This window comes from Coccidioides posadasii, chromosome 2, assembly GCF_018416015.2.
Source record: "Coccidioides posadasii str. Silveira chromosome 2, complete sequence".
Lineage (NCBI taxonomy): Eukaryota > Fungi > Ascomycota > Eurotiomycetes > Onygenales > Onygenaceae > Coccidioides > Coccidioides posadasii.
In genome coordinates, this window is record NC_089408.1 from 4,807,812 (window position 1) to 4,824,494 (window position 16,683).

The following is a 16,683-nucleotide window of genomic DNA, read 5'->3' on the forward strand; positions in this document are numbered from 1 at the left end:
GCTCTCCTAATCCATGGGGGTGGTCACACTATGCTCTCCCGAAAGGATGTTCACCCGAAGCAAGTTCAATATCTCCTAAAGCATCGCATTCTCCCCGTCAGCGTCGATTATCGGCTATGTCCCGAAACGACACTCGTCGATGGGCCGATGCGCGATGTGCAAGATGCGTTCATCTGGGTGAAAACGAAGCTCCCCTCGCTTAAACTTAGATCATCGTCATATCTTAGCATTGATTCTGATCGAGTTGCAGTTGTTGGCTGGTCCACTGGTGGAACGCTGGCATTGTCGCTCTCGTGGACGATAGAAAGCTCACAACAAATTCGGCCGCCGGATGCCATTTTATCGTTTTATTGTCCAACGGACTATGAGGATCCATGTAAGTTTCCCGGATTACCACGGCTCATTTGTTGAGTGTGCTGCTGAACGGCTGTGTCTATTTTAGTCTGGAAGGGGCCCAATTTCCCTTGTAATTCGCGATCTTATGCCGATGAAGAGATTGATCTCTTAGCCGGAGTCTCTCAACGACCAGTACGTGTTCTCTAACATGCGTGTGACAAGTATGGCCGGTAGATATGCTCATTTTAGTCAGATCACGGCCTATAATGTTCCTCCATCCAAGAGAGCAACAGCTGGCTGGATGTGTCCATCCGACGCCCGTTCCAAAATAATCCTGCACATGAACTGGCGCGGCCAAACGTTGCCAGTCCTCTGCAATGGCCTCCCCGCAAAGGCCGGCGTCCCAGCCGACGAACTTAAGAAGTATGAATGTCTGCCCCAGCCGAGCCCGGAGCAAATCATCGAGATCAGCCCATACGCACAGATAGTGAGAGGGAAGAGCAGATCACCAACGTATCTGGTCCATGGAACAGACGACGATTTAATCCCATGGCAACAAGCGCAGCGGACGTACGAGGCATTGAAGAAAGCAGGGGTCCCCGCCGGGATCACTTTATTGGAGGGCCAGCCGCACTTGTTTGATCTGTTTAGCGATGCAGATGGGAAAAAGTGGCAGGCGGTGGTAGAGGCATATGCGTTTGTGTTCAAGCATGTTGGAGTCGAGATGGGGCGTGTGGACTAACGAACTACTTAATGGAGGGAGGATTGTTAACTAAACCTTTGAGATTTTGGGAGAGATGTCTTGGCATCCAACTCAAAGGGTTGAGCACACCATAGTGCTTTTTCATACTTGTACTTAGGTACAGGAAGCCTACTCTCCCAAATATATGTACAGCACATAGACTATTGCTTCATGGTGCTTCTATAATTTACTCAATGTTATCTTGACCCCTGCCGAGATCATTAACCACCCTCCAGCTCTTCACACAGCAGTTCTTCTCTTCATCGACTGACTGTCATTGCCAAAGGAAGATTAACCCCCTATTAAACTCTCATACACGGTGTTTAAGAGGAGCTAGCTCAATTTTAGCCCATGCCGATCAGATCAGTTCTACAACGCGTGCAGGGCCCTGGAGGTTGCCTTCGCTGACTCTGAGCTCTCGAGAGAGCACAGAATACTCCGTACTCCACATAATAAATTCTCGGAAGGACCTACGAGGCTACTAACCATATGCGGAAGCTATAGGAACCACGGAACATGAACTCCATAGATGTGCGTTCCCTCGCTCTTCTCATCCCAAGGATTGTGGGATGAGAAGCAAGACAAAAACTCTGCATTGGATCAAAGAAGATCCGAGCCGCTAAGCTGGAGACTAACTACATAGAGACTAGTGTCTTGACACTGCCCCCTAGGCTCCAGCGAGTACTGGGAGAAGACAAATTTCTAAATACATAAATCCAACAAATCCAGGATCCAAGCTGATTCAATAACCAAATGAGTGGAATATTTCTTAGTAAATGGTAAGTGGAAGTCCAAATTGGAGGTTGAGCTCCAAATCTGTTGCTGGTGTAATGTTGTTGTGGGTTATGCCACTTCTGCTGGTGTTTGTGTCATCCTAATCAAGCAAGTGTGAATGTAGGATCCACATTGTTGAGATTCAACATCTGTAAGAATTCTTTAAATTTTTGTTTTCCAAGTGGCTTTGTCAAGCTGTCTGCTGGATTTTCCATTCCTGGTATATGGTAGAGTTTCACCCTTTCCTCTTTGAGAAGCTCCTTCATGAAGAACCAATGCATATCCATCCACCTGGTGGCCAGTATGTATGTTGGCTTGTGAGCTAGTGCTATAGTGTTTGCACTATCTGTATATATAGGAATCAGAGCTTTTGCTGGAAGATCAAGATCTTGTAAGAGCTTCTGAATCCAGAGTGCTTCCTTCACAGCAGAATCAAGAGCGCAAAATTCTGCTACTGTGCTTGATGGTGTGATGATCTTTTGGTGTTTTGAGCTCCATGCAATGGGAGTTCCCATATAAAATAATACATATGCTTCTGTTGAGCATCCTTCCTTGCAGTCTTGGTGACTAGCATCCATGTAGACTTGTAATTCTGGGATTCCAGGCTTTGGGGTGCCTCTGAGGGTTAGGCCTAGTGTGGGAGATCCTTTCAAATAATGCAGTATTTGTTTGCTATATCCTAGGTGCTCTAGTGTTGGCTTCATAGTGAATTGTTGGAGTTTGTTGACAGCCAATGTAATATCAGGGTGGCTCTTTATCAAGAGCCAATTGAGAGCTCCAAGAAGCTGTTGCAGCCAGTTCACAATGCTTTCAGCAACTACTGAACTAGGCTCAGGCTCCTGTGTAAGCCATACTCCTTCTGCCATAGGGGTGGTCTGGATTGTTGAGCCACTCATGTAGAATTTGGCAAGAACCTTTTGAACATATGATCCTTGGGAGAGGTAGATTATTTGCTTCGTACAATCTTGTTCAATTTTGCAACCTAGGAATCTTGACAGTTTGCCTAGAGATTTTATAGGGAAACAGTCGGACAGCTTGTTTTTGAAATCAGTGATGGTTTCTTTTGTAGGAGCAGCAATAAGGGCATCATCAACATAGATTATTAGTAGCAGGCCAGACTCTTTGTCTATGAATACACATGGATCTGTATCCTTTAGTGGCTTTAAACTGATCTCCATGAGAGCTTTTGTGAAGGTCTCCTGCCAAAGATGTCCTGCTTGCTTTAGTCTGTACAGAGCTTGCCAGAGTCTGCAGATGAAGCCTTTTCTTTCTGTTCCAGTTGGAAGACTCATGTAGATCTTATGGTGCTTAAGTATGGCATGCAAGTAGGCTGTAACTATATCAACTTGTTCACAGTGCATATCTTCAACCACTATTTTTATAAGCGCGAGCTTGATAGCTGATTCAGTAACTACAGATGCAGCAGTCTTGTCAAAATCAAGGCCAGGGCGTTGGAAATTACCGCATATGACCCATCTAGCATGGAAGGAGGTAATGTAGCTGTCAGCATTCACTTTCAAGTCAAAAACCCATTTGCCAGGTAGGATCTTAGCTGTAGGATCTATTGAATCTGTCTCAACTAGCTCCCAAGTATTGGCAGCTTCTAGCTTCTCAATTTGTTTTTCCATAGCACTCTTCCATTCGCTGGCATATTCGCTAGTTATAGCTTTTTTGTAGTTGTGTGGAACCTTAACTTTGTAAGCTAGCAGGTTGGCTGCGAAATAGAAAGCATAATCTCCATATAGTCTTGGTGATTTGCCTTTAGTTGTACAGCTCAATATGTGTCTTGCAGGCTGAGGGTTCGGCTCCATTGAAGCTGTAGGTTCTGGTTCATGTGTAGGTGTGGATTCAGTGCTCTGTCCTGGTTCTTCCAACACATCTCTGAACATCTTGTTGTGGATTTGGCCCTTGATCAAGTCATTGTCACTATCTCCATTATATGGAGGCTCTGGTGTTTCTTTGATAGTCTCATGGACAGGCTCTTGGAATCTCACCATGCATTCAGGTGCTGAAGGAGTCTTCTGAGGTGATGGTGTTATTGTTTGAAGCTGTGGGCTGTGCATTTGCTCCTGCATCCAGAAAGGTATTGGGATCTCAGGGTTCTCAATCAGGTTAGCTCCTTGAGCACGTGCCTCCATAGGCTCTTGTGTTGAAGCTGGTAGAAGCCTAGTAGCAGCTTGCTTCACCGCCCCCATAGCTTCCTGCTTTAGGAAGCTCAGGATCACAAAGGGTTCTGTAAATCTATCCTTTGGCTTAGGATCTTCCTTTTTCAGGAGGTCTGGGATGGCATCAACATCCTTGTTGAACTTGGCATTGCGTGTACATATAATTTTGCCAGTCTCTGGGATCCAGATCTTATAAATATGTCCATTCTCACCTTCATATCTGACTAGGTGACTGAGTTGAGCCCTGGGTTTCATTTTATATGTCTTATTGTAGTTCACTCTATCCTCTGGTGAAATATGCGTGTAGGCTATACATCTGTAAGCTTGTAGGTGCTGTAGATTTGGCTTCTTTTTCCAAAAGAGCTCATATGGTGATTCTCTGCCTCCAGCTGGAGGGATCCTATTCATAATGTAGCAAGCAGTTTGCAAGGCCAGATCCCAGACTTCTTGTGGAAGCTTTGCTTCTAAAATCATGACACAACTTATTTCTACTAAATAGCCACTGATTTGTTCTGCTACACCATTTTGCTCAGGCGTGTATGGAGCAGTCACTTCGCATTTGATTCCACAGGCCGGGGCAAATTCCTTCTTAAATAGTGAAAATTTGGTGCCTCCATCCATTCATACAGTATCCACATAGAAGCCTAGTAGATTCCTGAGCCTCTTGACATGCTTCTGGAGGCTACATGAAGCTTCAGCTTTATTCTTGAGTAGTATAACCCATTTAAAACACGTGCAGTCATCCACAATTATTAGAGCATATTTGAAGGCTTGAAAACTTGTTGGCTTTATGGTTTGAAGGTCAATGTGGATCTTCTGCCCAGAAACTGTAGACCAGATCTGTGGTGTTCAGGATATCTGCTGTTTTGACCTTCCTAGTGCACATGCTTTGCAATGGAAAGTATCTTGGCCTTCTATTTCAATTTCCTGGTCTTTTGCTGCTTTTTGTGTGGTAGGGAATGCACAGTGTCCCAGCCATCTATGGAGAAGCTCCAGCATGAGCTTTATAGTAGCATATGTCTGTTGAATGGCTTTCTCTTGCTGATGAAGTGGCTCTGTCTCAAGGATCATAACACCATCACTTTTCTTAGCATATCCCACTAGTTTGTGGTCTCTTCATGTTCACAGCATGTGGTCTACTTCTGTAAAGTAGAGATTCAACTTTTCGGTCAACTGGTTCATGGAACACAAATTCATGCCTAACTTCAGGTTATACCATGCATGTATATGGATCTCATTGACAATGCCATCCTGGACAATGCATCTAACACATACTATGCCACTACCCTTTATGGAAATGATTTCTCCATTCAAAGCCCTGTACCAATGGTCTGTAGTAGGATCAAAGCTAGTAAAGTAGGCTTTATTGCAACAAATCAAGTGGCTGCAGCATGTGTCAACAAGCCAGGTTCCCAGACCAACAGCTCTCTTGGATACAGATGCCACCAAGCCAGGTCTAAATGCCATGCCAGCAAAGCTATTTTCAAATTCCATTATGAGATGATTTTCTCCTGTTTTATCCTTAGCATCTTTACTGGAATTTGATTACTGAGATTTGAATTGGCTCTGGTTTTTCTGTTCAGGATTTGTGTGCCATCTTTCTTTGGGCCTTGGTCTCATCCATAAATGTGGCTTTGGCTTCCATCCTTGATATCTCTTGTTGGTAAAAAGGTGAGGGCATTGTTGTATGGCATGACCTGGAGTCTCACAATATCTGCAGTTGTCACCTATTTTGCTAGGTATTTTTTTGCATAAGGATTTGACATGGTCATCCCATGAGACTCCTTTCTGTGGAGCATATTTCTGTACAATTTGCTTGTTGGGGGCGGTCTCTTTGGATTTGGTTTGTCCAGCCATATATATCCCACTTGGAGCTTCCACATATTTCTTTGCCTCCTGCACAAGATTCCTCATATCCTCATATGTTATGTCACTTGGGTTTGTATTTCAAACTATTGATAGCACACTATCCACATAGTTCTCATTAATCACTCATACACCCTCAATTATCTTGTTAATTGCTAGGGAAGAATGTAATGGATGAGGAGCTTGCAATGTCCTCTGGTATTGTTCAAGCAGTACATCAAGGTATTGTGTAACTGATCCATAGTTGTGTTGACATGTGTAGAAATAATTCTCTGCTGCATGGATGCATGTATTTTTATCAGGCTTTAGGAAGAGCTGCTTTGTGTAGAATATCATGAGAGCAGGGTCATCAATGTCACCTCCATAGTGCTTGCTGATCCAATCTTGAGCATTGTCTTCCATGCTTAAGCTGAGCCATGTAGTGAAGGATGTCATGGCACTTCACCATTTGATTTGTATATCTTCAGAAGCCTCTGTAGGCTCTGGCACCACTGCATTGTATAGAATCCCCCAGCCATAGTGGTTTAGCTGCAACCTGACAATGTTTAACCAAGTATTCACATTTTTCTCACCTTGTAGCATAAAGATTGACTGAATTGTTGTTCCAGTGATGTCTGTAACCATTTTGTCTGCTATATTGAAATTCCTTTTGATTTGGGGAGTTGTTTCTCTGAACTGGCGGCCTGCAATGTCACCCTGTAGAAAGCCAACCCGCCATGTGATGCCCGCTGGCTGTGAATGTGCACCTGTGTTGGTGCTAGCATCCTCCATATGTCCCGCTGGACTTATATTTCTGGAGGTTGGATTGGGGGTTGGAGCTGAGGAGCTCTCCAGGTCAATGTCCATTGTTCTGTCAAGGGTTTTTCCTCTTTTGGCAACTCCAAAGGCTTCAAAGATTCCTAAAGAAGGGCTCAGAACCTCTCAGAAGGACCTACAAGGCTACTAACCATATGTGGAAGCTATAGAAACCACAGAACATGAACTCCATAGATGTGCGTTCCCTCACTCTTCTCATCCCAAGGATTGTGGGATGAGAAGCGAGACGAAAACTCTGCATCAGATCAAAGAAGATCCGAGCCGCTAAGCTGGAGACTAACTACATAGAGACTAGTGTCTCGACATAAATTCTATCTCCTGACTTCCCATCATTCTCAGGCGAACCAGGGCAGAGCCATGCTCAACAGATGGTAAGAACCGTATATTGGACATTAATCCGTCTTTTAAAACGGGACATTAGTTTATGTAACAATCAATTATCCGATCAATGGCAGCCGAGCATCCACTATGTAACTGAACTACGCCCCGCGTGCCCCAAGCAAGCCTTCTACTTTTGTCAGGGCGAGACTACTGTGTGAAAGCAGCAGCGCCACCAAAAGGACCAGAGATGGCAGTATTGCGAACCCGCGCAACACAAACATTCTTCGCAGATCCAATGGTTCCCGAACACTTCATCCCTTCGGGCATCTTGACCTTGATCTCGAAGTCAGAATTAGAGCTTGTGGAGAATCCAGCCACTCCTGGGACGTTCTCAACAACCTTGGCTTTCTGGAAAGCGCTGGGGTCCTGGCCGCCGGATGATGGGTCGATCTCGGCTACGAGGGGACCGGCTCCATCTTGGTTCACCTGAACATACAGAGTGTTAGCGCTAGCTCCCTTGATCATCAAACCTAGGGTGATCTGCCTACCTGATGGTAAATCATCGTGATCATTCCGTCAGAAGATACTGTAGGCAGTCCCCCAGACCGGCCCATACCGGAATGTTGTTGGACTCCAGTCTCCATTGTTCCTCTCGGAGTTACAGATCCGGAGGCCATTCCCGGAACTGCTCCCCCAAGGGCGTTCCCAACGTTTTGGATATCTGAGGATGTTTTAGTCAACGTCACCCCAGAAAACAGAGGCTAAATTATATACATACTGTCCACGATTGGTCCCAGCGGGGTCGCCTGAACGAGATCTTGAATGCCTGAAGTTCATTCATTAGCTGTGTCTAAAGCAGATATTGGAAGTGAAAGCTCTACCATTGAGTACTGCGCCAGCCGGGCCTGTGATCGCAGACGCTGCTTCATTCAGTAATTGGCGAGCTATACATGTTGTTAGTCCCTAACCACTCAGACTTCGCATGGAGGATCAGAACTCGCCGTTTAGAAACTCACGAGCGTGTCTGCGCTTGGAGTTGCTGCCCATAAATGCATTCATTACGTTTCTCGGGTCTACAGCACCGTAGCTAGTACGGCCAAGCGCAGATGCTCTAGATCCCATCTCACCGGGTCGGATGATCGCAGTGTCCTTCTGCGCACCGCAGGCCGCAGAAGCACACCCGCGTGGTGTCCCGTCGACCACTTAAATCAACCCTGTCAGCCGTCGATCCACAGGACATAGTATTAAAACGTTGACCAGTTGGAAGGGTAAGCAGCTTACCTGTCATGCCGGGCATGTTGACACCATTGGCGCCCTTGATGAGGGTGATAGTGCCATGAGCAGCAACCTTGCTGCCAGCTACCAGAGCTGAAAGAGCAACAATATTGGAGAACTTCATTTTGAATTTAGATAGAAGGGAATTAATATTAAACCTCTGAAATGAATGTAAAAGGCCCTCAATAAACACTAAACATTAAGAAATGAATACACGGAGAAGATTGTATGGCTGGCGCTGGCAATGAGGATGAAATCGAATCCTCATGGGATAGCATCAACATGGCTTTATACAAGTCCCCATTGCCTCAACATCACATCTAAGAGACCTTGACTCCCAGAAGAACAGGTTTCAAGTGTAGACAAGATGTGAAGGTGTCCGCTCAGAGGTGTGACATCAGTGTTGCTCAAACACATCGATCGATTATAAAACAGCAGGGGGTATGCAACTGGACCGCTAACACCTGATAGACCGTGTTTGTTGTGCACTCGACATCTCTCCTAGATCCGACATGTGCTCTTTGTGCCTCTGTAAAAAGGGCCTGAACCAGGAGAAGATAGCTTTGCTTTGGGTGGTTTCAAGTTGAGACCTACTGTTTTGACACGAATTGTGTCACTTGTGACAGCACCATCTAAACTTACGAGTTGCTCGAGTGTCGCAGAATCAAAGCTTGACAGTATTTCTTGCATATCAAAACGCTCGGCCGTGTCATAAACATCTTAAGCCTGTTTAACTACTCCGTAGACAGTCTCGCAAGAATTGAATTGCCCCTCGTACTATATGCGGGGGTAGATATTTACGGAGTAACAGAGACTAGGTGCCCCTTTTGCTTCAGCTTCCCCAAATATTGAAGATAGCTCTTAACAAAGCACTTGCACCCCTTTCCGCCTCAAGAGTCGCACGTTAGAATTCAAGGGTATGTGTCAAGCTACTGCACGGATCATTCAAATCCTGCCTGAACGACGCCGCCAACATCCAAGGTTTTGCGAGACCTCCAGGTTTGTACGGCCATTAAAGGAGATATTTAATATCAATTCCATATTGGACTGAGCAAGCTTCATTCACTTGGGTTGTTGCAGTCCTCAAATTGTGCATGTAGTGAGTATGCTACGTTGGTCATGATCAACTATGACATCCTCGAATGCTCTTCGTTAGCTCATCCCGAGCTTTCTTGGACCTCAACCCTATCATTGTCCATGGTTGAGCCAGGGAGTTAATAATCTGAACGATGTGGCCCGGACACTCCAAAAGCAACCGGAAAAAAAAAAAAAAAGAAAAGAAAAGAAAAAAAAGGCAACTGTATTTGGGCCTCTGATCAAAGTTTGACCGTTGGGTTCAAGATAGCATTACTGGGACAGCCGTTGTCAAAACACCTATCTCATAGCTCTGATTAGCTTCAATTCCAAGCCAGATGTTCGTGAAGACCAGATTTAAAGGTCAATAGGAGGAATGCAAGCATCAGAAGTCCATTAAGATCATCGGGACAAGGCATGGAATGCCCGTCCCTGACATAAGAGGTACCAGAAACATTGAAAAATGGGATTTATCATCATGTGAGGGAAAGTACTCCGGAGCAAGGTGGAAAAAAAAGCATACCTTCATGCACATGTAGTGGAATCCTGTCATGAAATCCTTTACAGGCCACACTGTCTCATTGCTGGGCTCAGATGCCACTTGGCAGTGTCGGCCTGTCTCGAACGCGACTTTGCTGTGTTTACCGACACTTTCGAGCGCTGTGGGAAAAAAAGGAATTTTGGGAAGGAGAAAAGTTTTCAGCGAGAGAGAGAATGTGCCGGCGCAGATCTTGCTTAGCTCAGCTGGGCTAATCCTGATATGGCTTGGCGTGGTGGGGACCAATATCACGTGCGAACCTTACCTGCCGTGGCGTTGCACGCGTCGTCGAATCATTTGTCGAATCAGAGGCAGGATGCCAGAGCGTGACGGTGACAAGAGATTCTATCCGTAAGAGCGCGACGATCGGGTAAGAACCAAAGTGAAGTTAATTACGAACTTTTGCTGCCCCTCGATACATATAAGAATAGCCTGGAACTGGTTATCAACTCCTGGGCCTAAGTTTACTCCTCATGGTCCTTTTCAACAGAAATCGTCCGTTGAGCAAATCGTCCAGAAGCGACCAATTATGTCCCTCGCCGCTCTCATCAATGCTGTTCGCAACATTGATCGTGGCCCTGCCACCGCGTACGAGGCAAACAATGACAAGCTGTTGCTTCGCTTTTACGATGTACTAATGCGAACCTGGCACCTGGGCTTTACGTCCTTCGGAGGGCCTCCTGTCCACTTTCGAATTTTCTATCAGCGCTTTGTAGAGGGTCTTGGAGGCAAAACACCATGGATTGATGAGCAAACGGTGTGACATGAGCTTCCTGTGGTTGCTTACCCCCTCGCTGGAATTCTTGCACTGATATGCATGAACGGTGCGTGAAACAGTACCAAGAGCTTTTTGCCTTGTGTCAAGCTTTGCCCGGCCCTGGAAGCACCAAAATGCTCTTCTGCATGGCCCTCATCCATGCCGGCTTTCTTCCCGCCATAGTTACCTTGCTAGCCTGGAGGTCAGTGCTCCTATATTTTTTTTTTTACTTTTTTTTTGAAAGACGGATAGGTGGCGGCTAATTGTGCCCGAACAGTTTGCCAGGCGCCGTGGGCATGTTTGGACTTTCGCTGGGAGTTCAAAGACTGGATGAGCTGTTACCAGACATTGTATATGCTCTTCTATCTGGCTTGAATGCTTCAACCGTTGGCATCATTGCATTGGCAGCAGTTCAAGTAACTTCCCCCCAGGCACATATATGGATACCACAATGCTAACACAGATGGCTTCCAGCTAGCGGAGAAGTCTATAAAAGATAACATAACCAGAATCCTTGTTATTGGCGGAGCGTGTGCCGGGCTGTGTTACAATGCCTTGTGGTACTTTCCAACGTTAATGGTAATAGGTGGCTGTTCGACCGCCGTATGGGACCTTTACGGTCGACGAAATGTTGCAAAGTTGCGCAGGAAGCTCCGCAGGCAAGACAGAGCTGCTGAGCTAAATACTGAAGAAGGCACTGCCCAAACAAGTATACCACTCCAACAAGCGTCAACTACCACGGGTGTACAAAGACGGACGGTCTCAAAAGACGATGATGCACCGGATACATCCGAAAGACATCCAGGCCCTCCTAGTGAGTCAACTGGAGATTCTATCCGTGTCGATACACAATCTCATTCTCTGTCGCTGAAATGGGGTATCTTAATCATCGTGGGATTTTTCGGTACAGTAGTCCTTTTTACACCAAGTGGAAAAGGTTCATGGACTAATAAATATTCCAGCGTCTTTTATCGCGATCTTGGTAGTACGAGGAACCATGGATAAGCCACCGCTTGAGTTGGATCTCTTCACAAACATGTATCTGGCCGGAACCATCATTTTTGGTGGTGGGCCTGTTGTTATCCCCCTTCTTCGAGAATACGTCGTGGAACCTGGCTGGGTCAGTCCCAGGGACTTCCTTATCGGTCTAGCTATCATTCAAGCATTCCCCGGGCCGAATTTCAACTTTGCGGTGTTTCTGGGGGCATTGGCAGTAATCTCAACCAGCTCTCCAACGATACTTGGTGCCTTTTTAGGATACATCGGTATTTTTCTCCCCGGAATCTCATTGGCCGTTGGATTTCAGAGCTGTTGGCGGGTTATAAGGAAGTATCCAATTACGACCAGCGTGCTCCGCGGGATGAATTCAACGGCTGTCGGACTCGTCTTCACGGCCGTTTACCGGTTATGGGAGATAGGATACTTGAGTTCCGATGCTTCTTCTGGGCAAAGTTTGGGAAAAGAACCTTTTTGGCTGGTTGTGGCCGCACTGACATATGCTGAGAACGCTTGGTTCAATGTACCCCCTGCTATCGCAATTATATTTGGCGGTATTCTAGGATTGTGCTGGTACGGCGCTGTGGGAAGATAAGCATGAATGATAGTTTTGGGTAGAATATTGTGCTCTCGAAGAGGGACCTGAGGCAACCTCAAAGCGAGCTCTGTACTCCGTATATTGTTTGAATGCCAGCAGATAAACCTCGATCTCCAAAATGCAGGCGACAAACCTTGTCCGTAGCGGATATTTGTCGGCCCGAGGACTTCTCGCGCTTTCCCAGGTCCGACTACCTACCTAGTCCGCAAAGGATTAGCCTACTGCCACGTCCTTGTCTTAAGCGATAAGTCACATGACAACCGTAGCCCTAAATTGTTCGGCGCGCAATCTTCAACTGCGGAGTGCGAATCTGCCTTTGAATTTGTTCGACAAGCGCCATACGATCAATCTACGCCGCCACGCCGAGTTCTCCGCTAGGAAAACACATAAGGATCATTCAAAATGGGCCGTCTTCACAGCAAGGGCAAGGGTATCTCCTCCTCTGCCATCCCATACTCCCGCAACCCACCCGCCTGGCTCAAGACCACCCCCGAGCAGGTTGTTGACCAGATCTGCAAGTTGGCCAAGAAGGGTGCCACCCCTTCCCAGATTGGTGTTGTCCTCCGTGACAGCCATGGAATTGCTCAAGTCAAGGTTGTGACTGGTATGTATGCCCCGACCCCTGTGGCGGCTGATTCGGGAAGGGAGCAGATCCAGCTAACACAACTCGCGCTGTGCAGGTAACAAGATCCTCCGCATCTTGAAATCGAACGGTACGAAACAATATACGACTCCTTTGCACACATGAAATATAAAATGGGTAGATGCCTGGATGGTTGGGAATGAGAGTTTCATTCCCGGGTCCCACGTCATCTATTTCTATATACATTTCATACGACATTGTATCCAGAGACCTGGACACAAGTCGAATGTCAACACTGCCTCTGCTTGGTCATAGATAGGCTGACAGAGAGATCTTTATCATGAATAGGCCTCGCTCCTGAAATCCCAGAGGACCTTTACATGTTGATCAAGAAGGTATGTTTGCGCGCTCACTCTTCGAGCGATATATCTTTCCACATTCACTACATCTCGTGAAGCTCTCACCTAACACGTATGAATTCAGGCCGTGTCTGTCCGCAAGCACCTTGAGCGTAACCGCAAGGACAAGGACAGCAAGTTCCGCCTCATTCTCATCGAGTCCCGTATCCACCGTCTCTCCCGCTACTACAAGACCGTCGGTGTCCTCCCACCAACCTGGAGATACGAGAGTGCTACCGCCTCTACCCTTGTTGCATAAGCGGCGATCCTGACACAACCGGGCGTGGAAAAGTTGAACTCGAAGAATTTGGTGTTGTGCAGTGGAGGACATGCGTATGCTACTAGTTTTACTGGGGAAAAGGATTCATAGGCATTATGGGATTAATGTGAATATCGTCCCCAAGCGTCGAAGGGTTACTTCTTCGAAACTTGAGGGGTTCTTCCTCATCCTGATTAGATAGCGTCTCTTCACAGTCCAATATATCATATTCTTCACAATGAAGGTATTCTAATGCCTTGTCCACGTAACTTGATTCAACTTATTTTCGGCGAAGCTATTCAACTATGAAGCCGACAACAAAAAGGGTATCGAAAATCAAAAACAGATGCTCAAGCATACGTACCCCCCCCTACCTGTAAGAAGTGCCAAAATATTACAGATACCTCACTTCGCGGGCAACAGCGTTGCACAGCTCAACCCTTACCCCTGCTCCCGTTAAAACATGTATCCAAAGCCTCTGGGAATCACTCAGCCGATCATTCAGCGACTTCACTTCGACGAACATCACCTCTTTCCTCTCCATACTCCAGAGGAAAAGATCCGGAACACCTGACCCTCGCTGCTGATACTCTTGTGCCATAACTTTGCATATAGTTGCCAGGGCCTCGCCATGAAAGCACTGAACAATCTCTACGAGGTCCTCCAGCCCAAAAGACCAGTCAATGCCAATGGCACAGGTTTGCTTTGGGCACTCTCGTTCATAGACTTGCCGGAGGAGTGTCTCAGCCTCACCATTAGATATTTGCGCGAGGCGGTGATTCATTTCCGAAATCCGGGAAGAATAGAAAGAATCGGTATGCAAATCTAAAGGGCATGTTTGAAACGGAGTTTGGAAAACGCAAGGAACGAAAGCGAAGATTATATCGTAGCATAGCAAGCCAAACTGAAAGTAGCGTTATGGATATTAGTTTTCCTTGCCTTTGAGTAAAGAAACAGGTGGTATCATACCAGCGTACGCAAAATACCACCTTCACAGTGATATCCTTTCCACCCATTATCCCGATACCAACTCAGACACATACTTTCCACTCTGCATTCCCCTCCACCTTCTCTCTCGTCTATCCAGATTGTAGGCCTGCCTCTAAAGCTGTAACCTCCAGTTGGTTTTGAAGTAGGCTTGATGGGGGGATCCTTTTCCACACGAATACCCTCTATGGTCCTCTCCTCTGGCTTGGTTAGCATCACATGACTGAAATCATGCTGCTCGCGTTTTGCAATATTTAACGATCTTTCTAGCTTCATGATTCGTTTTTGTAAATCATAATGATAGATAAGATGACAGTCGGGGTCTTGAAGACCCTCCTCGCAGGTCCTAAGGGCATTCCGTTTCCATTTCCTTTTCTGAGCCTCTTCTGAGCGACCCTCGAATGGTGCCACGCTCCACATGTAATGTTCTTCAAGTAGCGCCTTGCGTTGGTACCAAACTCCCCGTCGCGATGGGTGAAAGAAACGTTGCTCCAGTAATTCTACCAGGAGTTCATGTTCTTTGTTATACTCCTTAAACCGACCTAAGGCATATAGACCCTTGTGAACAATTCGAGTATATACCCAGGCAGGAGAAAAGCGTCGTAGGTATACGATCTCGCCAAGATCATTGCACCCATTCTCCCTGAGGTGCTCTTGGTTTAGCAGAGCTTTCCATCGGGGATATACGCTTCTCGACAAGTCTTTAATCTTTTGCAATTTGTCTAATATCGTAAGGTTACCAGATTCCATGGCATTATCAAGATCGAATTGGATCCGAATAGCGGCCTCGAATTCAAGCAGTGCTGACCTTGTCGGGAATATGCTGTTTGACCGTAAAACGATGTACTCAGGATAGTTCCTCCGTGATATCTTGGCTAGGATTATTGTAGTCAATGATTTTTCAGACCACTCTGTGGATCGATAAAAGACAAGATGCACACGCTCAAAAAGCTTCAACGGCGCCGAAGCGAGTCTTATGCAGTCACCGATGTGGTTTAAAATTTTTCTGATGAAAAGCTCATTAGTAGTTGTCCGTCTCGTGTGGCGGCTGGATGGGTTTAATCCAATTTCGGGGGAGCCATCGTCATCCAAGGTTTGTGAACGAAGCCAACCCAACCCAGTTTGGCTGCTTCCAGCTTCCTGGAGGGCTTTCAGTAAGTCTTTCTTATTTTTGCCTTGAATTTTTGCCTCTTTTGCGAAGACTTTCAACTCATCCAGAAAGAGTAAGGATGACGCTTCTTCGAGAGTGGTTATCTCTTCTATACCTTCAGCAAAACGAAACGCATCGGTAAGATTTGCCTCTACACACGGGGTTACTCCGTGAACACACTGTTCTACCGAGTTCGATGAAGCTGGAAGATATCTTGTCGCTCTTAACTCTTCAATAGCGGTAGATATATCTCCGATGTCATGGTAATAGCCGAGTCGATCGATGCGATGCCAGGCAGAGGTTTTGCGTAAAAACAGTCGTACATATCTGAAACCAATCAATAACCATCCTGCAGCCGTATTCGAAGTACACCGGAAGAGATCAATTGAGCATGAAGACCGCAGGCTCCAAGTCACAGACACCTACAGATATTGAGATTCATAAGACAGCGATCGCCAATAATTGAATAAAGCAATCTCCTTTTCATCAAACAGATGCGCTTCATCCTGCAAAACGCACTGTAGAGATAGATTAAATGCATCTACGTAGATGGAGCTTCTCCCCTTTACCCACAGTCCATTTTCGTATCGCTCTTGAAGATCCGGCTCCGTCGATCTGGATGTATTGGAGAATTCATACTCGTCTATAGCCTCTTGATCCGTTTTCACCGGAGGCAGACTGGTCTCCAATTCAGTTTGGCTCGGTCTAGAGTCATCTTCATCATCAAAGAGATCGGGCCTGTCCCCGACAGACTCAGAGGGCGATAATTCAACTTTCTTACTATCTGAGTCTGATTCGGCTTCCGGTTCTATGCGTGTGGAGGAGGAAGGTTCGGGATTCTCTAATCTTCGAACTCGTTTTCGCGCAGGACTGCAAGGCCAATCTCCCATAATAACAAAAAAAAAAAAAAAAAAATTCGCGACGTACTAGGTATTCCAGTGAAAATCCAATATCTGATTCTCTCGCTCCGCCCACAAACGTCGTGTCCAGACAGTCGCGTCTGCTCAGGCTGCGCTACGCGTCAATTGTTAACAAGATCACGTGCATC

At 46.2% G+C, this 16,683-nt stretch overlaps 6 protein-coding genes across 7 annotated transcripts; 4 read left to right on the top strand and 2 right to left on the bottom strand.

The window, feature by feature from the left end:
• Positions 1-30: 30 nt before the first annotated feature.
• On the top strand, positions 31-543 carry D8B26_004008 (uncharacterized protein; the record flags this gene model as incomplete). The annotated part of the gene is made up of 2 exons (XM_003071547.2): positions 31-376; positions 443-543. The coding sequence occupies 2 exons, from the start codon at positions 31-33 to the stop codon at positions 541-543; spliced, it is 447 nt and encodes a 148-aa protein (XP_003071593.2).
• Positions 544-559: 16 nt separating this feature from the next.
• D8B26_004009 (uncharacterized protein) lies at positions 560-1,078 on the top strand (the record flags this gene model as incomplete). The annotated part of the gene is made up of 1 exon (XM_066124338.1): positions 560-1,078. The coding sequence occupies one exon, from the start codon at positions 560-562 to the stop codon at positions 1,076-1,078; it is 519 nt and encodes a 172-aa protein (XP_065980418.1).
• Positions 1,079-7,227: 6,149 nt separating this feature from the next.
• Positions 7,228-8,419, bottom strand: D8B26_004010 (uncharacterized protein; the record flags this gene model as incomplete). The annotated part of the gene is made up of 6 exons (XM_066124339.1): positions 7,228-7,506; positions 7,569-7,741; positions 7,799-7,846; positions 7,902-7,964; positions 8,037-8,222; positions 8,302-8,419. The coding sequence occupies 6 exons, from the start codon at positions 8,417-8,419 to the stop codon at positions 7,228-7,230; spliced, it is 867 nt and encodes a 288-aa protein (XP_065980419.1).
• Positions 8,420-10,321: 1,902 nt separating this feature from the next.
• D8B26_004011 (uncharacterized protein) lies at positions 10,322-12,369 on the top strand. Of its 2 annotated transcripts, XM_066124340.1 has the most exons (5): positions 10,322-10,664; positions 10,745-10,866; positions 10,942-11,080; positions 11,139-11,568; positions 11,627-12,369. In XM_066124340.1, the coding sequence occupies exons 1-5, from the start codon at positions 10,437-10,439 to the stop codon at positions 12,253-12,255; spliced, it is 1,548 nt and encodes a 515-aa protein (XP_065980420.1). In that variant the 5' UTR covers positions 10,322-10,436; the 3' UTR covers positions 12,256-12,369. The 2 variants fall into 2 exon arrangements, with proteins under 2 accessions (XP_065980420.1, XP_065980421.1); XM_066124341.1 differs by having other exon boundaries at positions 10,322-10,866.
• Positions 12,370-12,555: 186 nt separating this feature from the next.
• On the top strand, positions 12,556-13,747 carry RPS13 (40S ribosomal protein uS15). Its single transcript, XM_003071544.2, has 4 exons — positions 12,556-12,862; positions 12,939-12,971; positions 13,190-13,236; positions 13,325-13,747. The coding sequence occupies exons 1-4, from the start codon at positions 12,661-12,663 to the stop codon at positions 13,496-13,498; spliced, it is 456 nt and encodes a 151-aa protein (XP_003071590.1). The 5' UTR covers positions 12,556-12,660; the 3' UTR covers positions 13,499-13,747.
• Positions 13,748-13,760: 13 nt separating this feature from the next.
• Positions 13,761-16,525, bottom strand: D8B26_004013 (uncharacterized protein; the record flags this gene model as incomplete). The annotated part of the gene is made up of 3 exons (XM_003071543.2): positions 13,761-14,402; positions 14,468-15,962; positions 16,062-16,525. The coding sequence occupies 3 exons, from the start codon at positions 16,523-16,525 to the stop codon at positions 13,893-13,895; spliced, it is 2,469 nt and encodes an 822-aa protein (XP_003071589.2). The 3' UTR covers positions 13,761-13,892.
• Positions 16,526-16,683: the final 158 nt, after the last annotated feature.